This window comes from Rattus rattus, chromosome 5 (genome assembly GCF_011064425.1).
Source record: "Rattus rattus isolate New Zealand chromosome 5, Rrattus_CSIRO_v1, whole genome shotgun sequence".
In the NCBI taxonomy this organism is placed as follows: domain Eukaryota; kingdom Metazoa; phylum Chordata; class Mammalia; order Rodentia; family Muridae; genus Rattus; species Rattus rattus.
Genome location: NC_046158.1, coordinates 65,321,942 through 65,346,263, shown reverse-complemented (window position 1 = coordinate 65,346,263; position 24,322 = coordinate 65,321,942). Strand labels below are relative to the sequence as shown.

Below are 24,322 nucleotides of genomic sequence, written 5' to 3'. Positions count from 1 at the left end.
GTTTGTAAAAAGGGGAAAAGCACCCTGTATTTCTCTATCTGCCTACATTTTTATGGTGATTTTTCTTCTGCTAAGGTGCTGACCATCTTTAGGTGTTAGCGATGATTTTCTTGTTGAAACTCTCAGGGTAGTGTCTTCGTGACAGCGTGTACTTTGTTTAGTCTGCCAGCCAAACTCTATCCTAAAGTACCTTTGAGCTCCATTTGTTGAGTGTGGCTCAAGTGTGATGGTGTGTTATATGCTGTCCGGCTGCTGAGTGTGCCTCTCTGTCCTTCAGGCATCCAAGCAGTGACAGCGTGGCTCAGACTCCTGAACTTCTGCGGAGGTACCCACTAGAGGACCACCCGGAGTTTCCCCTGCCCCCAGACGTGGTGTTCTTCTGCCAGCCAGAGGGATGTCTGAGCGTGCGGCAACGGCGCATGAGCCTCCGAGATGATACCTCTTTTGTCTTCACCCTAACCGATAAGGACACTGGAGTCACCCGTTATGGCATCTGTGTCAACTTCTACCGTTCCTTCCAAAAGCGAATGCCAAAGGAAAAGGCAGAAGGCGGAGCAGGACCCCGTGGGAAGGAAGGAGCTCATGCCCCCTGTGCCTCAGAAGAGGCCGCCACCGAGAGCTCAGAGAGTGGCTCAACCTTGCAGCCTCCTAGTGCTGACTCCACTCCTGACGTAAACCAGTCTCCTCGGGGCAAACGTAGGGCAAAAGCGGGCAGCCGCTCCCGAAACAGTACTCTGACATCCCTGTGTGTGCTTAGCCACTACCCTTTCTTCTCTACCTTCAGAGAGTGTCTGTATACTCTCAAACGTCTGGTAGACTGCTGTAGTGAACGGCTCCTAGGCAAGAAACCGGGCATCCCTCGAGGTGTACAAAGGTACGGTTTGCTGCTTATGCTCGGATGAAAGGGAAAACGTTAAGAGATTAACACGATTAGTTTGTGAGAGGAAAAGAGATTTCCTCTAGGGCTGGAGAGATGGCTCAGCAGGTAAGAGCGCTGACTGCTCTTCCAGAGGTCCTGAGTTCATTTCCCAGCAGGTGGCTCGAAACCATCTGTGATGGGGTCCAATGTCCTCCCTCTTCTGGTGTGTCTGAAGACAGCGACAGAGTACTCACATATAGAAAATAAATCTTAAAAAGAAAAGAAAGAAATCTCTTCAGCCCCTTTAGGACTGTTTAAACAATTTAGTACCAATGTAAAGATTGCTGAGCACTGGCCTTAGTACTGTAGCTGTGTTTCAAGAAATGCCAAGAAGTTTGATGTGAACATGGCCTTGGGTTCCATCACATACCACCTACACCCGTTTTTGTCATCATATATCCCCTCTGGTCCCACCTGAGCTTAGCGGGCTTCCCTACTAATACTCCTCTCCCTGTTATCACTGAGGTGTAATTGATGGTTTTATCGGGTTGCAGTGGTATCAGCCGATATTGCTTCTGTGTCTGAGTCTCCCCATGTGTTCCTTAGGGACACCATGTGGCGAATCTTTACTGGATCACTGCTAGTGGAGGAGAAGTCCAGTGCCCTTCTGCATGACCTTCGAGAGATCGAGGCCTGGATCTATCGGTTGCTACGCTCCCCGGTGCCTGTCTCTGGGCAGAAGCGAGTGGACATTGAGGTCCTACCCCAGGAAGTGCAGCAGGCCCTGACATTTGCTCTTCCAGATCCATCCCGGTTCACCCTTGTAGATTTCCCTCTTCACCTTCCCTTGGAACTTCTGGGTGTAGATGCTTGTCTTCAGGTGCTAACCTGCATCCTGTTGGAGCACAAGGTGAGAGGCCAGCTCTGTGGACCCTTCTAGAAGAGAGCTAGGTCATACATGAGTCTGTTGAGAACCAGGAAGTGTGTCCTTTTCTTTTTTTTATTCCTAGGAGGTAATGTGATGGCAGGTAGATAGCAGGTATTTGGTACGTGAGTTGAATTAGAATGTTGATGTCATGTGGAATGCTTAGTTGAGTTCTTTGTTAGACGGAGTTAATTATCTGGGGATATCAGTTCCAGTGTGTGGTCCTAGGACAGGGACTGGAGAACTAAGAACGTAAGTGTTTCAAGAGAGGATTACTACCGTGTTTGGGTTGGAAGGTGACTGGCAGGGCGGGGACTGGAGCCATGGTGATTGCTGAGATAAGCTGCAGTTGTAGGCTTGGTGAGCCTTAAATTAAACTGGAGAGCTTGCTGGGAGCCGTTTCCTAGCAAACCTTGGTTTACCCTGCTGAGCGATTTATGGTGTACCCATGGCAGGTGGTGCTACAGTCTCGAGACTACAACGCACTCTCCATGTCTGTGATGGCGTTTGTGGCAATGATCTACCCCCTGGAGTACATGTTCCCTGTCATCCCGCTGCTTCCTACCTGCATGGCTTCGGCAGAGCAGGTGAGTCTCAAGGTGTCTTCCTGCTGCACTGTCCCTGGCTCTTGAGGGAAGAAGCCATTAGTCAGCACTGCTCCTCTATCACGCTGAACTCACTAGTTTGAAATTTTGGATGGATTTGCGCTGATTCTATAGTAAAACTATGGCATTTTTGGTTTCTGTTTGTAACGGTTAGCGATTATGGATTCCTTGCTATGGTGCGGTAGGCATTAATATACTGAAGTGTATTGTTACCTTTCTAAAATCTGAAAGATTCTAAATTTCGCAATACATCCACCTGCAGATATTTTTGCGAAAGGAATTGTCTGAATTTCCTTATCTAGAGAAGTTCTGACTTAAGTGCTCACAATAGGTCTTGTCTCTGTTCCTTATCCTCTTTTATCTTTTCCACAGCTACTCTTGGCTCCAACCCCATATATCATTGGAGTTCCTGCCAGCTTCTTCCTCTATAAGCTAGACTTCAAAATGCCTGATGACGTGTGGCTGGTGGATCTGGACAGCAACAGGGTGAGGCATTCAGGAGGGTCTTGTTCTAAACCCAGTTTAGTCCTAAGCCTTCTTCCGGACTATTTCTATTGTAGCACTCATTAAAACACATTTTTCTAGTGCTGCTTTGACTTTATTGGGCGGACCGGTTATAGAGTTCAGTCTTTCCAGAATAAAGAGCTCTTCCTACATGCTCCACGAGCCATAGACTGTGACGTTTGTATATGTCACTCTGTAAAGTGTATATAATCAAGTACCAGTTTTCCTATATATTTCAAGTCGGAAGCTGTTTTCCAGCACACATTTAAAATTATATTAGCATAATCAGTGATGTGAGTATATTAAACCTCTTGTAGAAAGCTCACTATGTGTTCATTATTAAATTTTAGGAAAATAAATGGCTTAACAGGGAAAGGCACTTGCCCCCAATTCAGACAAACTGAGTTCAACCCCCAGAGCCCACATGGTGGAAAGTTGTCCTCTGTCCTCCACACATGTGACATGGAATGCCTCTTCCCTCCAAATACAAATAAATAAATGCAATAAGAAGAGAAATGGAAAGTAAGTGTAGGGGCTACAGAGATGGCTCAGCAGTTAAGAGCACTTCCTGCTCTTGCATTCACATCCCAGCACCCACAGCAGGTGGCTCCCAGCCCTCTCTATCTCCAGCTTCGGATTTGATGCCTCCAGCTTCTGCTAGCATCTGCACACATGTGCATACCCACGTGCAGACACACAGACCTACACATGATTAAAAATAAAATAAAAGTCTCACAAAATAAAGCAAATTTAAGAAAGAAATTATGATTCATAGTCCTATTATTTAGAGAGAGTCACCAATGTCATTGAGGCAATTTTTAGGCATGTAGGTATAGCTCTTGTCTGCATATGCATCTCTCGTATGTACATATGTAGCATATGATACTATTATGTCTGTCACCTCACCCTACCCATGGTATTTGCTCTCACACATATCTCTCGTATGTCAGTGTAGCATATGATGCTGTTGTGTCTGTCACCTCTCCCATGCATGGTTTTTGCTGTCTGTAAGCAGAGGTCCTCCAGTCCACTCTAAGCTCGGGTCTCTTTTTCTTTTCTCTGCTGCAGGTGATTGCCCCCACTAATGCAGAAGTGCTACCCATCCTGCCAGAACCGGAATCATTAGAGCTGAAAAAACACTTAAAGCAGGTAGGGGAGGAATGGGAGAAAAACAGGGGAAGGGTCTGCAGGATGGCTCAGCAGGTGACGGTGCCTGCCATCAACTCTGACTGCTGGACCCCACAGGTAGAAGAGCCCCTGCTCTGCGAGTTGGCACTCACTCACGCGCCATGGCACGCATGTGCAGTGCTCACGTGTAGACAACACAGAATAAGTTCAAATGTCACGACATTTTTAAATAAAGGAAGTAGTAGATGGCTTAAGGTTGCTACGGGAAGGCGGCTGGTCTTAGAACCCTCATGTGGAATAGGCTTTCTTTGCCCTGAACGGGCTTAAGAAGAGGTGTATCTAAATTTTGTGTAACAGGATAAATCTTGAAAAGGATCTTTCTGACACATTGTCTGTCCTATTACCCTGTAATGACCATGAAGCTTTGTGTATGTATACTTCAGGGTCAGGTGTGGTGGCTCTTGCCAGAAATCCCTGCACTCAGGCTGGTGGGGTGGGCTGAGGTGGAGGTGGGTTGTGAGTTTGAGACCAGTCTGGCCTACATGGTGAGATCATCTCAACTCAAACACACAAAACCAAAAACACCCTCCACTTTGTTTCTTCTCGTATCTACCATTATATGTCTTTATAGCGTCGTTTCTTTAGCCTTATAAGGTGGGAGTTAGAAGTTTGGACAAATTTGCATCTTAAATCAATCCCAAAGTCCCTATAGAAACCCTTTCTAACAGTCCCTTTCTTTGAGTAAACCCTTCCATCCATTTTTTATTGATTGATTCTTTTCTTCTGCATGCCTAACAGTTCCTGAAGGTAAAGCCCAACAGTGCTCTGTTCCCTTCCCTGTCGTATTATCCATTATGTAGGCCCCCGCTGTGCTTCTAAGGAGCCTGGTCTCCTTCCAAAGCTCTTTAGAAGTCAGTCCTCTTTCTGTGTCGTCTCAAGTGCCTAGTAGCTCCTCTGGACTCTAGCGTCTAGAACTGTACTGAACTGACCTGGGCGGCTCTGTGTTGGTTCTCAGCTCACGGGCCTCATCCTTGCTGATGTAATATGATACCTTGTTGCAGCAGAGTCTGGAGAGGGCTGCAAGATCAGAAAGTTCTCCAGCTGTCTTCTCTGGCTGTGTTTTCTTTCTCGATGGCTGCTTAAGAATGATTAAAGTAGGGACTGGAAGGATGGCTCAATTGTCAGAAGCAAAGGCTGCTCTTGCAGAGAACCCACGTTCAATTCCCAGTCCCCACCGGACAGCTCATAACTGCCTGTAACCCCAGTTTTGGAAGATCTGACACCTTCCTGCAAACATACATGCAGGCAAACCACCAATGCACATGAAATAAAAATAAGTAATCAGAGGCAAGCATATCTCTGTGAGTTTGAGGCCAGCCTGGTCTACATAAGGAGTTCCAGGTCACCCAGTGTTACATCATGAAACCGTGTTTCAGAGAAAGAGTGTGAGAGGAAGAGAGGACGAGTCTACTACCGCCCAGTCTGTGAGCCAGCAGCACTAACACTGCGCCTTATTAACCCTACAGTCACACAGATGTGTGGATTCCTCATGTTCTGTGACACCAGCCCAGCTGATTCCTGAGCTCACCCGCTTTTAAGAAATGCTGCTGGTTTCTACCACTGGTTTTCAGAGGGCACCATGGAGTCTCTTATGGGCTAATTTAAGTTGGGAACTTGAGATTCTGGTTTTTTGTTTTTGTTTTGTTGTTTTGGGGGGGTTGTTGTTGTTCTGAGTCAGGGTCTCACTATACAGTTCTGGCTGCCTTGGAGAGACCCGGTTTTTGGTGGTGGTGGTAGTGGTTGTTGGTTGTTTTGTTTGTTTTCAAGACAGAATTTCTTTGTGTAGCCCTGACTGTCCTGTAACTTGCTCTGTAGACCAGGCTGGCCTTGGACTCAGATTTCTCTGTCCCTGCCTCTACCATGCTGGGATTAGAGGTGTGTGTCCACTGTCCAGCAAGGCTCTGGTTTTTGGTTTTTTTTTTTTTTTTTTTTTTCTTTCTTTCTTTTTTTCGGAGATGGGGACCGAACCCAGGGCCTTGCGATTGCTAGGCAAGTGCTCTACCACTGAGCCAAATCCCCAGCCCTGGTTTTTTGTTTTTTTAATGTCCTTCTAAGTAGCTCTGTTTTTACAGTTCAGTTGTTTATATTTCTATGTATATTTCAATTTGAAAATCACTTCTTGGCTAAAATAAATGGAAACTAAAAGTTGTCTTGAACTTCAATTTATTTAAAAAACACCTTGAGCTCAATTGACTTAAGATGAACAGCTATATAATTCTGCCTAATATTTGGATTCTTCTTTTCAAATATATAGACTCTAAAATGAGTTGGTTGTGATTTTCAAATGAGCACAGTTCTTCGTAGAGAACTTTTGATCAGAGTTAGGGTGCTTTCCTAGGAGCTGAGATGGGCTGCCTGGGAGTCTGCCTTATATGAGGACTTTTGTGTTCCACAGGCTCTAGCCAGCATGAGTCTCAACACCCAGCCCATTCTTAATCTGGAGAAATTCCATGAGGGCCAGGAGACACCACTTCTCTTGGGAAGGTTTTCTAATGACCTTCAGTCTACACCTTCCACTGAATTCAACCCACTCATTTATGGCAATGATGTAGATTCAGTTGATGTTGCAACGAGGTAAGACCATGAATTCTTAAGTTTGTTTCTCTGATCTCTTGGTTTTGGGGGAGACTCCTTCTGAGAGCCAGACTTACTTTATATATAAAAAATGTGTATGGTATTTGGTTATATTTTCTACCTTAGCAAAAGTAAGGAGAAGAAATAGCTCATACTCTCAGCATGAAGAGACAGGCTGACGGTTCTTTAAGATCTCTCCGTGATGGTGGTTGAAACCTGTTAAGTGATGGTGTTGGGAGGTGGCCTAAGACCTTGGGTCACGGCTCTCCTAGTGATACAGGGTATGGGTCTTGGATCATCTCACCACCCTCTTCTTTCCCAGAGTGGCCATGGTTCGTTTCTTCAACTCTGCTAACGTGCTGCAGGGCTTTCAGATGCACACACGTACCCTGCGACTCTTCCCCCGGCCCGTGGTTGCCTTCCAAGCTGGCTCCTTTCTGGCCTCACGCCCCCGGCAGACCCCCTTTGCTGAGAAACTGGCCAGGACTCAAGCTGTGGAGTACTTTGGAGAATGGATCCTGAACCCTTCTAACTATGCCTTCCAGCGGATTCACAACAGTGAGTCCACCTGCTCTCTGCTTCTCCCTCAGTGCATTTGCCCCTCCACGGCCCTGCCCGTGCCTCTTCCCTCCCTCTTTATTGCTTTAGGCTTCCCCCACTTTCTTCTTTTCTCTACTGCTCACTCTCTCTCCTCCCTGGGTAGATACGTTTGATCCAGCCCTCATTGGTGACAAGCCTAAGTGGTACGCTCACCAGCTGCAGCCCATCCACTATCGAGTCTATGACAGCAATTCTCAGCTGGCTGAGGCCCTGAGTGTGCCACCGGAGCGTGATTCTGAGTCTGACCCCACTGATGACAGGTGAGCCGTCCCTTGGGCGAGGGGACAAAAATCTTACAGCAGTTGTGGGTGTGAATCTTTGAAGCGCTGCATTATATTTTAACCAGCTTTCTCCCTTAAAATAAGTGTGTGTGTGTGTGTGTGTGTGTGTGTGTGTGTGTCTATCTAGTGGATGTATATATGTGGATGAGCTCTCCTGTGTGTGTGTGTGTGTGTGTGTGGTGTCTATCTAGTGAATGTATATGAGGATGAACTCTCGTGTGTATGTGTGTGTCTGTTTGTGTGTGTCTGTGTGTGTGTAAGCCAGAAAATGGCATCAGGTCCCTCAGGGCTGGAGTTACAGGACTTTGTGGTACACCTAATTTGTCAGGTGAGTGCTGGGATCTGAACCCTGGTTCATGATTATGCAGCAAGCTCTCCTAACCACTGGGGTCTCCTCTTCTCTTTCACCTTCTCTTCCTCCTTTGAATATTTTTTATTTGTATTTGACAGTTTCATACGTACGTATACTATATATTTGTCCTATCCCCCTACAGCCCCTCCCCCTTCTGCTCCTCCCTTCTTTTTATTGTGTGTTTGTTGCTCTTTGCTTGCTTGCTTTTCTTTTTGAGCATCTCATGTAGTTCAGACTTACCTTGGACTCCATATGTAGTTCACGATGACCTTGAACTTTTTTTTTTAAAGATTTATTTATTTATTATATATAAGTACACTGTAGCTGTCTTCAGATACACCAGAAGAGGGCATCGGATCTCTTTACAGATGGTTGTGAGCCACCATGTGGTTGCTGGGAATTGAACTCAGGACCTCTGGAAGAACAGTCAGGTGTTCTTTTTTTTTTTGGAGCTGGGGACCGAACCCAGGGCCTTGCGTTTCCTAGGCAAGCGCTCTACCACTGAGCTAAATCCCCAACCCCCAGTCGGGTGTTCTTAACCGCTGAGCCATCTCTCCAGCCCCGACCTTGAACTTCTGATGCTCTGCCTCTACGTCTGGAACGCTAGGGTTACAGGTGTGCACCACCACACCCAGCTTCTGTGGTGCTGGGAATGAGACCCACGGCCTCCTGCCTTCTGGGCAGGCTCTCTACCACCTCATTTACACTCCCGGTCCTTTGATAGGTTGCTTTTGGTGGGTTTTGTCTGTTTTTAGTATTTATCTATTATTTTATGTGTATACGTGTCTTGCCTGAATGTATTTGTGTACACCATGTGTATGCCTGGTGTTTGCAGAGGGAAGAAGATGGCGTTGCATCCCCTAGAACTGGAGTTACAATTAGTCATGTGAGTGCTGAGTTTTCTGAAAGTGTAGCAAGTGTTCTTAACTACTGAGCCCTCTCTTCAGCCTCTCGTCTGTTTTTGTGTTTTGAAACAGTTTCATTGTATAGTCTAGGATGCCCTCAAACTCACTCAGTTCTCCTATCTAGTTCCCAAGTGCTGGGATTACAGGTATAAACCACCATCATCGCTCTGATTGGCTTCCTTGACATCTTATTTTATCTTGTACCTTGGCCTTGAGTTAGCTGTGCTTTGTAAGTACTGATTGTGGAGTCCTCTGTCTTCCCTTCCTCATTTTATTTCTATTTTATTTTGAGAAACGCTTTCCTGTGTCCTAGGCTGGATTAAGTTTACTAAGGATGACTTTGAATTTCTAATCCTGTTGCCTCTACTTTCCAGATGTTGATATTATAGATTATACTTCTCTACCTGGCTTTTACAGTGCTAGAATTGAACCCAAGTCTTCCTGCATGCTAGGCAGGCCTTCTGCCAAATGAGCTACATCTGCCGCTTCTCGTCTATAAAAACAGTTTATGGTGTGTGCGTGTGTGTGTTTGTGTGTGCGCACGCTTGCGCACACGTGCGTGTATGTGTGTTTGCATTTGTGTGGCCCCGTGAGTATGTGAAGGTCGGATGACAACTCAAGGGCGTTGGTACTCACCTTTTACCATATGTGTCCCAGGGATCAAACTCAAGTTATCAGGCCTGGCAGCAGCGCTGTAACAGCCTGAGCGCCTGGGCCAGCCCCTCTCCTTCTTTTGTGTTGTTTTGACTCTGCAGCGGCAGTGACAGCATGGACTATGATGACTCAAGCTCTTCTTACTCCTCCCTGGGAGACTTCGTCAGTGAAATGATGAAGTGTGACATCAATGGCGACACTCCCAGTAAGTACTCTTGGGAAGACTGGCCTGTACGAACCAGTCAGGGCTTGGGTTTAGGGCTGAAGTGGTCTGTACCTCTTGGTCTCTCTTGGTAGATGTGGATCCTCTGACGCATGCGGCCCTGGGAGACGCCAGTGAAGTAGAGATTGATGAGCTGCAGCCCCAGAAGGAGGGAGAGGAGCCTGGCCCAGACAGTGAGAACTCTCAGGAGAACCCTCCCCTGCGCTCCAGCTCCAGTACCACTGCCAGCAGTAGCCCTAGCACCGTCGTCCACGGCGCCCACTCTGTACGTGAGGACGTAGAGGGGTGGGCAGATAGCGAGGGCCACTGTTTACAGGGTGGGCTCTGTCAGTTAGGAAAACCTTACTGCAGCTGTCCGTCTGCCCTTTTCCATGTTCTTCCCATCTTTTTTCTCCATAAGCCTCTAACTAAAGCCTCTGAGATGACCTGGAAGAAGGTCACTGGACTTCCTTTAAGGTGTCACTATTGTCTTCTTACATAGACCCAGACATCAAGAGTACAGTAGCTTCTCCCATACATTCCATAGGCTAGGAATCTGACAAGTCTGGTCTGCTTCACTAAACTGAAACTGTGGGAAATCATCACTGGGCATCGGGTGACTGCTCTTTATTTAATGTGACTCCTAGGAACCTGCTGATTCTACAGAGGTGGGAGATAAGGCAGCAACAGGCATCTCCAAGCCCCTCCCTCCTGTGCCTCCCAGCATTTGCAAATCTACTGTGGACAGGAGACAGACAGAGACTGGAGAGGGGTCAGTGTGCCAGCGAACCTACGACCATCCATATTTTGAGCCCCAATATGGCTCCCCCGCTGAGGAAGATGATGACGAGCAGGGGGAGAGCTACACGCCCCGGTTCAGCCAACATGCCAGTGGCAGTCGGTGAGAGCCTGGGGATCCTCTTTAGATGGGTGGCTGAGGGGCCCCATACAGCAACCCTGGGCAAGGTTAATCAAAAAGTCTACAGACTATCCTGCCAGATGGAGTTCTTTGAACTAGGGACTTAGAAACTATGGGATCAGACCAGCAACTGCAGTGTAGCGTAAGGCCCACTCCCGAGATTAGGTACCCCTGCCTGCGACTTACAGGTGGCACTGTCATTCCAGGGCTCAAAAGCTGCTGCGGCCCAACAGCTTGAAGCTGGCCAGTGACTCAGACGCAGAGTCAGACTCCCGAGCAAGCTCTCCCAACTCCACCGTCTCTAACAACAGCACCGAGGGCTTCGGGGGCATCATGTCTTTTGCTAGTAAGTACCTCAAGCTTTCTCGTTCCTCTGCTCCCTTTTCTTTAGGGCCTGTGTTGCTCAGAACTTGAGATGTAGGGCTAGGTTGGCATTAGTCCTGATTCAGATAATTGGGGTGATACCGAATGAAGCATTTTTAAATGAGGTAAAAGAAACACCAACCAAACTAGTCATTAAGTATGCATGTATGTATGTATGAAGTGTGCGTGTGCCCACACATGAATGTACGAACAGGTCATAGCATGCATGTGGAGGTCAGTGGACAACTTGCAGGGGTTAGTTCTTTCCTACCCTGTGGCTCCTCAGGGTCAAACTTAGGTTGCTAGATCTGGTAGCCTTTACTCACCAGACCATCTCTCTAACCCACTCACACATGTATTTCAGACATAGTTGAGTATTAAATCTTACAGTTAAATCATACAGTTTTACACAGACTTTGTGGAAATACTTGTTTTGGATATGCTATCTTCTTTGCCTGGTAAGGAGTTTTAATGAACATGTTTGAAATATATATGCAACTAACTTTCAGGCTTACTTTTAGCCCCCGAGGGCAGGAATCACTCATAGACTGTAGATTGACTAGGGGCTAATGGGAGCTACCATAAAGGATGATTACGTTGTAGATGTCCTGAGAACCCAGGTAGCAATTGCACTTCAGATCTAAAGATCAATGAACCGTATAAGCGAGATGTGGATATTGTCACTGTATGCAGCCCAAGAAAACTAGGACTGGATTTTGAGCAGATCTATCTGGGGTTTCTTTATTTACCCTAAGTTTCACTCAATCTTTTCTAAGATAGAGCAGAGAGTATCAAGCTCTTTGGGATGCTGATTGAAGAAGGGAGGTGACAAGATGATGGAACAGTCACTTATGGGGATGCCTCGAGTGCTTGTCCTGTTAACTCCCTGGTATACTCATTTTCATCCCCTTCCCTTTGTAGGCAGCCTGTATCGGAACCATAGTACAAGCTTCAGCCTTTCAAACCTCACACTGCCCACCAAAGGTGCCCGAGAGAAGACTACACCATTCCCCAGCCTGAAAGGTAACTACAAGTCTTCTTTTGTCAAACCAGGTTTCTCTGAGAGACACGTCAGACATGTGGTGATTGTCAGGAGCCTGCGTACCATGAATCATTTGACCTGGCTGCCACCTCATTTTGCTTATCATGGCTTTCACTGTGCACTCCAGGCACTTGCAGATAGAGATAATCTTTGTAGCTGGAGGAGGCCCTGTCCTATCGGTAGGACAGTACGGCATGGGATTGCCGCTGCTTTGGAGAGGACCCTATCAGAAGTATCTGCTAACACAGGGGTAATCAGCTACCCTCAGTCATCGTCAGATTCCTTCTACATGAACTTGGGTAAACTTCCCAAGGAGCCGGTCCATGGGAGGATGATTATGGACAGCGGTTATAGAATGTAGCTTCATGTGGCTCCATGCCAACTTTAGGTCTAGGAGTGGTTGATTGGTTTCTAGGGTCACTTCAGACATTTCAATTTCACTTGTGATCTTTGAGGGGCTTTTCTCAATTTAATTTGGCTTCTGTTTGTCATCTCTGGATGTTGTGCTGAAATGTTTAATTATAATCGTACACACAGTGAGAAGCAACCATTTTATTGATACAGGGTTTTTCTATGTAGAGCCCCTCACACGTAGAGTCCTCTTCCCTTAACCTCCCTTGTACTAAGATTAGATGTACCACCCGTCACATCCAGCTAGAGGTTGTAGGAACCTTAGTGGGGCAGGGATTTGGAGTAGGTGGGTGAAGGAGGCAGAGAGGTAATACAGAAAACGGACCCATACTGCTACGGTGAATCCTCAGATGGATGGGTAGAGTAGGGACGGAAGGAGTGCTGGCCTCTCTGGCTTTCATCTAGTGCATCTGAAGGGAAGAGTGATCGAAACTCTCCACTGCATGTAATGCTGCATCTCATGCGCTGCACTTGGCCTCTCTACCCGAGCCCATCCTCACGCTGCACCCTCTCTTCCCTGACAGCATCTGCGAGATGTCTCCTCGTGGTTACCCACAGGCCCTCAGGATCCCTGTGCTAGAGACTTCACAAAAACAGCGTTCCCTCTCTCATGCATGTGCCTGTTTAGTACCTGAAGGCTCTCTGTCGTTTACCCTTGCCCCTGGCTTTGAGGTCCCAGGCCTAAGAATGTTCTTTCTTAGAGCCTTTGTTATCTCCTGGTCACTTGGCTTCCAGCTTTGACGTGCCCAAGAATCAAGGTTATACGCACTTTCCAGGCTTTGCGAGAGTGCTCAGATGGTCTGACTTACTGTTCCAACAATGGGTAGAGGGTTTCAAGTATTGTGGTGCACCTACTAATTGTGTATTTTTGTCCCAGTATTTGGGCTAAATACTCTAATGGAGATTGTTACTGAAGCCGGCCCTGGGAGTGGTGAAGGTGGGTCTTCCCCGTGAGCTGTGCATGACCTTTTTTTTTTTCCTAGCATCTTCTCTGCCTGCCTGAGGGCCATCCTCCTCATGGAGCAAGCAATGTCACATGTGTGGCCTGCCTTGCGTATCCCCCAGGACACCCATGCAGCCCATGGGGCATGCTGCTGGTGCATGTGAAGTGGCCCGGTCTCCGTCCCTATCTCCTGCACACTGCCATGGCTGCTTTCTTCCTTTGTGTGATGTTCTGGTATCACCCTGCCCAGCCCTGCTGGAGAACAGGCGTGGACTTTGGCAACCCAGGGGTGTGATAACATGAGCCCCACCCCCGGACTATGCCAATGATGTGCCTCAATTCTACCTTCCCAATTTAGGAAACAGGAGGGCCTTAGTGGACCAGAAATCCTCTGTCATTAAACACAGCCCAACTGTGAAAAGAGAACCTCCATCACCGCAGGGCCGGTCCAGCAATTCTAGGTAATAAATGGCCGTTCGTTTGTGTGCTTTCTCTTGAGACAGTCTAATATCTGCTACAGTGCTTCCCTTAAACTCAGTATGTAGCTGAGGATGAACTTGAACTGATCTCTACTTCCCTTCCCAAGTGCTGAGGCTGTAGGCATGCACCACTACACTTAACCGGCAGCGGGAATGATTCCTATTTTTAAAAAAAAATTTTTTTTTTTGAAGACTGTTCAAGATTGGGAGAGCAGCTCTCAAAACAGTCGGTTTAATCAATTTTCTGTCAGCACTTCCCGTTTTTAGCCAGTCCTCAGGCAACAGTTTATGGTGTGGTTTATGTTGTGGAGAAAGGGAAAGTGTAGGAGTGTGGGAAGTTGTCAAACACGATCCTTGGGGAGATGGGGGCATGGCGGCCACGAGCATTTGGAGACTTAGCTTATGTTTTCCCTGGGATGTGTCTTGCTTGGTGCAAAGGGGGTTGGTTGCTGTGCCAAGGATCAGATGACCACAGAAGTGGTTTGTGGGCCCTGTAGCGAGAACCAACAGTTCCTGAAGGAGGTGGTTCACAGTGTGCTGGATGGCCAGGGAGTCGGCTGGCTCAACATGAAAAAGGTGCGCCGGCTGCTGGAGAGTGAGCAGCTCCGAGTCTTTGTACTGAGCAAGCTGAATCGTGCAGTGCAGTCAGAGGATGATGCCCGGCAGGATGTCATCCAGGATGTGGTGAGTGTTTGGGCAAGGGAGTCAGGATCAACTGGGCAGAAGGATGTGGATGTCAAAGAAAAGCTGCTAGCTCTAGGTCCTGGCTCTTGTTGCAGGAGATCAGTCGGAAGGTGTACAAGGGAATGCTAGACCTCCTCAAGTGCACAGTCCTCAGCCTCGAGCAGTCCTATGCCCATGCTGGTCTGGGTGGCATGGCCAGCATCTTTGGGCTTTTGGAGATTGCCCAGACCCATTACTATAGTAAAGGTAGGGACGTACTTGCTGTCTCCCTGTCAGGCTTCCCAGTGCCACTCCACTCTGTCACACTTTGGGATTTTAATTTCTGGTATGATTGGTATGTAAGAAACATTCCTACCATGCGAAACAAGGCCTTAGCTGTTCTTTCTGTGTGCTAACTCTGCCCCACATCCTCCTGCATCCCCCCATCCCACTTTCCTGACCTGATTTCTACTCCATGTCTCCTTTAACCACTTTTTTGTATTTGTCCCTTTCCTCAGAACCAGACAAACGCAAGAGAAGTCCAACAGAGAATGTAAATACCCCAGTTGGCAAGGATCCTGGTCTGGCTGGGCGGGGGGACCCAAAGGCAATGGCTCAGCTAAGGGTCCCTCAGCTGGGTCCTCGGGCACCAAGTGCTACAGGAAGGGGTCCTAAAGAACTGGACACCAGAAGTTTAAAGGAAGAGAATTTTGTAGCGTCTGTGGGTAGGTATTATTTATTGTGCCTAATATGCCAAAATGGCCTGGCTTCTTAAATATCCCTCCCTGCTCTCAATTCATCCGGAATCCTGACCTTCTCTTCCCCGTGCTTGCTTTTTTAGAGAGGGAGAGAGGTCTTTCTCTATTTCCAGTAGCATTTTCTCTCCTGTGTCTGGTCTTCTGCTTGCTCTGTAGCTGCCTCCCCAGCATCTTTGAGGAACAATGGAAGTTTGCTCAGAGACCCAGGAGTGCAGTGCAGGGATGCTGAGCTGTATTCTCAATCCCTTTTAACTTACATCTGAATTTCTTCACATAGAGAAAGCACGTTCCTGAAAACTATTAGGAAATTTATAGATAGATCTTTGGGATGTAAAATTATGATCATCTGGGTATCTGCATCCAGTTCTCCCCCATCCAAGCATTACACTGCTCTGGAACCTGCTCCATTCTGGCATGTTTGGATTCTAGACTCCAAAGTCACAGATTTCTGAGACAGCTCTTGTTTCTGTCTTTCCACCCCAGACTTGACTGAAGACTTGGTTAAGTTTGGTGTCTCTCTGTTCACACTCTGGTGTTACTTATTTGTCTCACTCCTACTTGACCTTGAGTCACCTAGGCTACCTTCTGTTTGATGCTAGATCCCTGGTCTCTCTGCTATGCTTTCAGCTGGTACTTCTTTGCCACAGCCTCTAGCCATTGCTGTAAGCTCTTGTAGGAACGAAGCAGCTCTCTTCTTAGGGTGTCTCTGGTTCTCTGGTTGGCAAACATTCTCCTAGAAGCTGTAGTAAAGTCTGGCTTTCTCCCATCTGATACGATGCTCTGAAAGTCTTGACTCTGCTTGGGCAGATCACTTCCCTATTAGAATCTCTGTTGCCTCATCTAGAAAGTGAAGAGATTATTAAACTCTGAGGCCCCTTCCAGGGGGAAAATGCTCTGATTGGTGTTTTCTGTGTTTTGGATTACTGAGAAGCCAGCCTTGACCAAATGCTCTGATTGGTGTTTTCTGTGTTTGGATTACTGAGAAGCCAGCCTTGACCAAATGCCCTGATTGGTGTTTTCTGTGTTTGGATTACTGAGAAGCCAGCCTTGAGCATTTTCTGTTCTCTGTTCCTTCTATTGGAAGCGTTTTTTCATAGTCACTATGAATCACAGTTGAGCAGGCAATAGTCCCAAGGGTAAATTTGTTTTTTTTGGTGGCACAGGAGGAATGCTAACTGAATGCTTGGCCTCGGTCCAGTCCAGGAGTCAAGCAGATTTCTGCTCCTGTCTCTGAAATTCTTTGACTGCTTGATCGGATTGTCTCTCTTATCTGTAATTTGTAAACATGGCCTCTGCTCAGCTCATTTGGCGAGTAGGAGTCACATGATCTGTCTCTGGCCTACTAGGGTCTGGCTTTTCATGAAGAGCCCTTCCAGCCCCAAAGTTCTGAAGAGTGTTTACATGGGGACTAGGACTAGAGATGTAGAGTCTTCAGTTCACGACTTCAGGGACAAAAAGTGGACTTTTGCTTTCTCAACCCTACCCGAATAAAGATATCTTGGTATCTTTTAACTGATAATGCTGTGTCTGAAACGGAATGAGCGTGGGTGGTGGGTTCCAGTCCTTTGACCAGTCTGACTCTTTCTGTCTTTCTCTCCCGCTTGCATTGCATCTGGGGTAGAATTGTGGAACAAGCACCAGGAAGTGAAAAAGCAAAAGGCTTTGGAAAAACAGAGTAAGGAACAAATGCCCCTTCCTGTCCCCCAGTCTCCCATACCTGCCAACTTCCCAGGCCCAGTTGGGACAGGCTCCCTTGGTCAGCCCCACTCCAAATTTGTTCTTGGGTGGTATTTGGAGGAAGAGTTGTAAAGACAGGTCAGAGAATTCTTGGGGGGCGGGCGGTGCTGTATTTGGATTGAAAGCAGGTAGGTGCTGTGTAAATCCTCGGTGTGTGGCTGTAAGCTACTCCTTGCCCCTCCCTTCATTAGCAATCAGGCGTCTACTGAGTAATACCCATGCCTCCGTGTTCTATTGCTCTGTAGTTGGTGGGAGAACGTCTGCCAATTGTAGCCCCTCTGTGGCTGACACCTCCCTCACTGTTAGGCCTGTGGACGCAGTTGGCAGAGATGGTTGCTGTCCCTCTGTGTTGAGTCTGTAGCTTCCCAGCTCTCTCTAGTGGCTTGCCTAGGCACACTTTCTTGCTTTCTGTTGTTCTGTCCTTCTGCCATACCATCCTGGGTGGGTGAGTTAAAATAGGGGCTTTTTTTCCAGTCTCAAATGTAGATGGTGTAGGGTGGGGGTAGATAGTACCCATGGAAACAGCGTTTCTTTCTTTCTTTTGGCCTAATCTTTTCTGGCCTCTTTAGACACATTTGTTACTGAGCATCTGGGAATACTTTAATGGTCTGTCTCAGGCACAGGTGAAACTCTGACTTTGAATGCCATGGAATGGGGTTTGTTTGTGGAATGTTTTGTGTCAGGATTTGCTCTGGATTTTCTCAGGTTGAGAAGATGGCTGCAAAGACCCTTGGCCAGGTCTCCTTGGTTCTTACGGCTTCTGGGAACCTCTTCTCATGGGTCTCAGTGGTGGGGAGGGGCAGTCTGTGGGAAGTGACTAGGATGGGATGACTAGGGTGGAGCAGGCTCTGCCACTGGCCCACTCCTTCCCCAGCCTGCCCCGAGCTTCTCTGTGCTGAATGACACAAAGTCTTCCCTACTCAGGGCCAGAGGTCATCAAGCCTGTCTTTGACCTGGGAGAGACTGAGGAGAAAAAGTCCCAGATCAGCGCAGACAGTGGTGTGAGCCTGGCATCCGCTTCCCAGGTTTGTGAGAGCCTTCCTGAAAATCCCGGGACTAAAATACTGTCTCAAAGTAAGACACAAACAGACACACACACAGATACACACACAGACACACATACAGACAGACACAGACTCACACACAGACTCACACATACAGACACACATACAGACAGACACAGACTCACACACAGACAGACTCACACATACAGACACACAGACACACACAGACACACTCACACACACACACACAGACACACTCACACACACACACACACACACACAGCCTCACACACACACACACAGACACACACAGGACACACACACACACACACACACACAGAGACACACAGACACACACAGACACACACACACACACACACACACAGACACACACACAGACACACACACAGACACACAGACAGACTCACACACACACACACAGAGACACACACACACACACACACACACACACACACACACATACAGACACATGTATTTTGGCAGTGGGAATTAAATTCAGAGTATACATTCTAAATCAAGACTACTACTAAATTATACCATTAATCCTCAAAAATACTTTTTATAGTTAAAATAGATCTCAACATAACCAATAATAAAGAATACTTAATAAATAGAGTCATAAAATATAATACTGCTATTCATTGTTTTCAAAATTTTAGCCAACACAGTATGATTTTATATATGTATCGATACATCTATGAGAGGGAGGGCCTTACTGTCTAGCCCTGACTGGCCTAGAACTTGCTATATGTAGACCCAGTTGTCCTTGAACTCACAGAGATTCTCCTGCCTCTGTCTCCCAAGTGCTGGGACTAAAGGTGCGTGCTACGCTGTCCACCTTCACTTTGGTTTTTAAATAGATCTGAAAGATGACCAACAGGAAATGCACTAAAAGTAGGGGTTAATGTGGGCAGTAGACTTATGGCTTGTTCTTATTTCCTTATTCTTTCGTTTTCTACAGTGAGTATTTTTTTAATGTGTTATTTTATTTATGTAAGTTCATACATTCCATCAAAGAAAAAATTACTTGCTCAGGATCTCTCTAGAAATAGGTGTCCCTCTGTCTCATTTCAGAGGACTGATCAAGACTCTGTCATCGGTGTGAGTCCAGCTGTTATGATCCGAAGCTCAAGTCAGGATTCTGAAGTTAGCACCGTGGTAGGGGAATACCACATTGGCCTCTGTGTGGGTGGGGCCTGGATTTCTCGGGAAGGTCTTCTTCCCTTTGAAGGCTGTTCTCAGTCTTAGACCAGCTTGATTCTCATGGGTGTGTGTGTGCAGGATGTCACTCATTTTACAAGGAGGTGCTTGGGAAAGCTGACACACCTTTGAAATGATGCTTTCCACAGCAGTACAGGGCTCTAACTGGCTTTGGGAGTCCCTCTCTGGGGACTGCCCCTCACCACCTTGTGTCTTCTCCAGGTGAGTAACAGTTCAGGAGAGACCCTCGGAGCAGACAGTGACCTGAGCAGCAATGCAGGTGATGGGCCAGGAGGCGAAGGCAGTGCCCACTTGGCAAGTTCTCGGGCTACTCTGTCTGACAGTGAAATTGAAACCAATTCTGCTACAAGCACCATCTTTGTAAGCTTTATTCCCTAACAAAAGAGCATTTCTTTAATGGGAGAGGAAAAGGTAGGGCTGGAGGGGCTATTCAGTGGCAGGGCACTTGCCGAACAGGTGCATGGTACTGCAGAGGAAAGGGGAACCCTGCCACAGTCATGCGGAGGTCTGGTTCAGCCAGGACGGCTCTGCCCTTCCTCTTTTCCTTTCCTTCTGTCTGGGTTTTTGTCTTTACTCTCTTCCTCCTTCCTCCCCTCCTTCCCTCCTCCTCTCCTTCTCCTCCTCTTCCCTCCTCCTCCCCTCCTCCTCCCCCTCCCTCCCTCCCTCCCTCCCTCCCTTCCTTCCTCCTCCCTCCCTCCTCCTCCTCCTCTCCTTCCTCCTTCCTTCCTTCCTTCCTCCCTCCTCCCCCTCCTTCCCTCCCCCCTCCCCTCCCTCCTTCCCTCCCTCCTTCCCTCCCTCCTTCTTCCCTTCCTTCCTCCTCCCTCCCTCCCTCCCTCCCTCCCTCCCCTCCTCCCTCCCTTCTCCTCCCCTTTTTTTTGAGACAGTCTCACTGTGTAACCCAGGCTGCTCTCAAGCTTGTGACCCTTGTGTTTAGTCTCAAGTGCTGGGATTACAGGTACGAACCACTACACCCAAACGAAGTGAATCACTGAGCTCTTATCTCGCCCCTCTGCTTTGCAGCTTACGCCTGTTTCTTTAGACAGAGTTATCTGCTTTGATCCATGTGCTGCTTTGTTAAGAGGACTGTGGGTCTTTTCCACAACAGCCTTTCAGTCCTTTTGTCTAGACAGGACAGTGGAAGACAGGATTCAAATGAGGTCATTTTTACTACCAGTGCTAATCTGTCTCTAGGTCCTTCCTCCTTCTGTATGTCTGCTCCCAGTAGAGCCAGTGGAGGCTGAGATAGAGTTAAGAATTAGCAGGGCCGCTCAAGTTAGGGGCCTGACTCATTCTGAGTCTACACAGACTATTTTAATAAGAGTATTTAAGAAATCCTTCCAGCTAGGTGCAGTGGCTCAGGCCTGTAATCCTTCTCAGGGGCCGAGGTAGAAGGATGTTAAGTTTGAGGCCAGCTTGCAACATGGTAAGACTTTGTCAAAAGGGGTGGGGCCCAGGAAGATGTCCCAGCAGATAAGGCTCTTGTCTTCAAACTTTGACAGCTTGAGTTCGATCCTTGGAACTACATGGTCGAAGGAGAAAACTAACTCCTAAAAGGTGTTTTCTGGCCTACACGTGAATGCATAATCACAACCCACACATAACCCCCAGGATGCATGTACAAAGTAAATAAATGTTAGTTTAAAAAGTCTTCTGAGGGCTGGAGAGATGGTTCAGCCATTAAGAGCATGGACTGCTTGGGGTTGGGGATTTAGCTCAGTGGTAGAGCGCTTGCCTAGGAAGCGCAAGGCCCTGGGTTCGGTCCCCAGCTCCGAAAAAAAAAATCAAAAAAAAAAAAAAAAAGAGCATGGACTGCTCTTCCAGAGGTCCTGAGTTCAATTCCCAGCAACCACATGGTGGCTCACAACCATCTGTAATGGGATCCAATGCCCTCTTCTGGTGTGTCTGAAGACAGCGACAGTGTAGTGTACTCATAAAAAAAAGTCTTTTGAAACCTTTTTAAAAATCCTTCTGTTGTGCTTGATTTTGGATGTTAAACAAATATTAGTGTCATTCTTACAAGATGCTGGTCACAATGTGCTGCCTTTCCTGGCTCCTCTTTTACCACACGGTTGAGGTGAGAAAGGTTACTAAATTTCTTGTTTGGTTTGTGTGTGTGTGATGTAGAAGATAATGTCGGAAGACTCCTGATATCTTGTTGGGTCCTCACACATACAGACACTTGCACCCACATGTGATCATGCACACACATTAAATACATAAATGATCAATTAACTTAGTCATTTCTCCAGTTCTGTGGGTAGATGGTACAATGTTCCTTTTATAGACAAGGGAAACGATCCTCAGCAACTACAAAATTAATAAAAAGTAGGGATCTGAACCATGGCCAGCTGACTTCAGGCTCTGCTCTTTCTTTTGTGTCGAGTCACTACAAAACCTTTACCTTGTTCTGTGGGGTAAGGGTGTGAGACCAGGCTGGCCTCAAACTCGTTATAGAGCTAGGGCTGCCCTTGAACTGCTGATTCTCCTTTCTCAACCTCCAACAAACTGGAATTAGAGGCATGCCCACCTTTAAGAGAAAGCATTAGAGAGACTAAAGAATAAAGGTGGGCCAGAACAAAGGCTTCATTTCTTGCTTTAGGAAGCAATAACAGCAAACAGGGCTATCAGATTGACTTTGGGCCAAGCATAGTAGAAGCAGAAGCAGGGAAAATTATTTTGTTAATGGATGATGTCTACTTAGTGGATGAGCCTTTCCCCGAGGTGCCTGGTTTAACTTCATCCCTGTTGGTAGAATCCCTGTGATCCCTCTGGCATCAGACCTACCATCTTATCTTTCTAGGGTAAAGCCCATAGCTTGAAGCCAAAGGAGAAGCCAGCTAGTAGTCCAGTTCGCTCTTCCGAAGACGTAAGCCAGCGAGTCTATCTCTATGAGGGACTACTAGGTAAGAAATAGACTGGCAAGGCCCCTTAGTGGGAAGAAGCTGGGCTCAGCCATGGGAGAGGGTGGCCATGGGAGAGGGTGGCCATGGGAGAGGGTGGCCATGGGAGAGGGTGGCCATGGGAGAGGGTGGCCATGGGAGAGGGTGGCCATGGGAGAGGGTGGCCATGGGAGAGGGTGGCCATGGGAGAGGGTGGCCATGGGAGAGGGTGGCCATGGGAGAGGGTGGCCATGGGAGAGGGTGGCCATGGGAGAGGGTGGCCATGGGAGAGGGTGGCCATAGGAGAGGGTGGCCATAGGAGAGGGTGGCACTGAACGGCTGCTGCTTGCCTTTTACTAATCTCAATTTTGACATCAGAGAGCATTTTAAACTTCTTTTTCTTTAAAACATCAAGTTAAACCATTATCTTTGTTTTTAATATATGTGTTTTTTTTAAAGATTTATTTATTTTATGTATGAGTACACTGTAGCTGTCTTCAGACACACCAGAAGAGGGCATCAGTTCTGATTACAGAGGGTTGTGAGCCACCATGTGGTTGCTGAGAATTGAACTCAGGACCTCTGAAAGAACAATCAGTGCTCTTAACTGCTGAGCCATCCCTCCAGGCCTTGAACTTCCTTTTAATATTCATTTATTCAGTGGGGACAGGGGTGCATGCTACGCACACACTTGGAGGTCACGGGACTTTAGAAGTTGGTTCTCTCCTCCCTCCTACCATGTGGGCTCCAGGACTGAAGTCACCAGCAGGCTTGACTGCACGCACCTTTGCCCACCGAGGCATCTCAGCGGTCCAGATAGCATTTTAAAATCTGAACCAAGGGGCCTGTGGGATAGGCCAGGGCTAAAAATCAGATGAAGCTGGGCTTGGGTGTTACTCACCAGGCTGTGCCTTTCTGTCTCCTTTCTTCCCTCTTGCTACCACGTTCCTCCCTGCTCACAAATTGGCAGGAAGGGACAAAGGATCCATGTGGGACCAGTTAGAGGATGCTGCTATGGAGACCTTTTCTATAAGTAACTGCTTTTCTTTGTGTGATGTGTTCACCCCTCCTGCTCGGGAGGGGCAAGGTCTCACTTAGAGGCCTCTGGGGTTGGAGGCAAAAATGTCAGATCTGGGAGAAAGTTCCAGTGTCCTTTGCTCTGGGATTTGAAATGGCCTTGTTTTATCTGGGGCTGGCTTTCTTTTTATTTAGCAGCTACATTTGCTAAATATTAAACAAGCCATGCCCCCCACCCAAGAAACAACCTTGTTCCACACAGGCAAAGAGCGGTCTACTTTATGGGACCAAATGCAGTTCTGGGAAGATGCGTTCCTAGATGCTGTGATGTTGGAAAGAGAAGGAATGGGTATGGACCAGGGCCCTCAGGAAATGATCGACAGGTATGAGACTTAACAGACTCCTGGCAATGTGGCTACTCAGTTCCTCCCACGTGGTCTTGTGGTCTCCCACCTGAGGACTAACTTGTGCCTGGGCTTCTGCTTAGGTACCTGTCCCTAGGAGAGCATGACCGGAAGCGCCTGGAGGATGATGAAGATCGCTTACTGGCCACACTCTTACACAACCTCATATCCTATATGCTCCTGATGAAGGTAAACTGATACTGTTTATGTCCAGCTGTTACTGCTGCTGGAAGGGCAAGAATAAATAGGTCTATTGCCTAAATTTTGGAGTAGTTTGGAAGCTGTCAAAGTATCTGACTGGGGTCCTCATCCTGACCTGAAAGTCCAAGGCACCTATGGCGGCTTACACACTATTCCTTTCACTGAGGCCGCCAGGCTGTTTTGTTAATGATGTTATAAGGTAATTGGTTATCACTTGTTACTCGTTTACCTTAAATTTTATGTATTGCCTTTGCTAAGTTGTTTTAGGTTACGCTAGAGCTCTCCAGAGAATACAACTGATTTAAACTTTTCTTTTTCAGTAAAATATTCTAAAACCTTCAGGTGCTCAGAATTTATTTTTCAGCATCAGCTCTCAGTTGACAGCTATGGAGAAGTGTATCGCCGTTATCAAGAGTTCTCTGAAAGAGAAATGTGGTTTTGGACTGGTGGTGGCAGAGAATTATTCTGGGAATGAGCCTCCTTGAGTTCTCCCTAGCTTTTAAATGGGAAGGGATCAGTTGCTCAAATGTAGTTACAGTTCTGTGAGCCTTTTGACTTGATTGATTGATTGATGAGTTAGGTTTCTGTTGCTGTTATAAGCATTATGGCCA

At 47.2% G+C, this 24,322-nt stretch overlaps 1 protein-coding gene across 1 annotated transcript in view; it reads left to right on the top strand.

The window, feature by feature from the left end:
* Positions 1-24,322, top strand: part of Madd (MAP kinase activating death domain) — a 44,936-nt gene that overhangs the window by 3,810 nt on the left and 16,804 nt on the right. The window contains exons 3-28 of the mRNA XM_032903657.1: positions 278-874; positions 1,466-1,769; positions 2,240-2,371; positions 2,762-2,875; positions 3,962-4,042; positions 6,477-6,655; positions 6,978-7,213; positions 7,359-7,515; positions 9,549-9,652; positions 9,745-9,935; positions 10,297-10,550; positions 10,775-10,914; positions 11,853-11,954; positions 13,262-13,321; positions 13,686-13,788; positions 14,304-14,490; positions 14,586-14,736; positions 14,988-15,194; positions 16,849-16,902; positions 17,889-17,989; positions 19,064-19,147; positions 19,412-19,570; positions 22,011-22,113; positions 23,060-23,122; positions 23,369-23,489; positions 23,594-23,699. Of these exons, the coding sequence (XP_032759548.1) occupies positions 278-874; positions 1,466-1,769; positions 2,240-2,371; positions 2,762-2,875; positions 3,962-4,042; positions 6,477-6,655; positions 6,978-7,213; positions 7,359-7,515; positions 9,549-9,652; positions 9,745-9,935; positions 10,297-10,550; positions 10,775-10,914; positions 11,853-11,954; positions 13,262-13,321; positions 13,686-13,788; positions 14,304-14,490; positions 14,586-14,736; positions 14,988-15,194; positions 16,849-16,902; positions 17,889-17,989; positions 19,064-19,147; positions 19,412-19,570; positions 22,011-22,113; positions 23,060-23,122; positions 23,369-23,489; positions 23,594-23,699 (4,090 nt within the window). The remainder of the gene's footprint in view (positions 1-277; positions 875-1,465; positions 1,770-2,239; positions 2,372-2,761; positions 2,876-3,961; positions 4,043-6,476; positions 6,656-6,977; positions 7,214-7,358; positions 7,516-9,548; positions 9,653-9,744; positions 9,936-10,296; positions 10,551-10,774; positions 10,915-11,852; positions 11,955-13,261; positions 13,322-13,685; positions 13,789-14,303; positions 14,491-14,585; positions 14,737-14,987; positions 15,195-16,848; positions 16,903-17,888; positions 17,990-19,063; positions 19,148-19,411; positions 19,571-22,010; positions 22,114-23,059; positions 23,123-23,368; positions 23,490-23,593; positions 23,700-24,322) is intronic.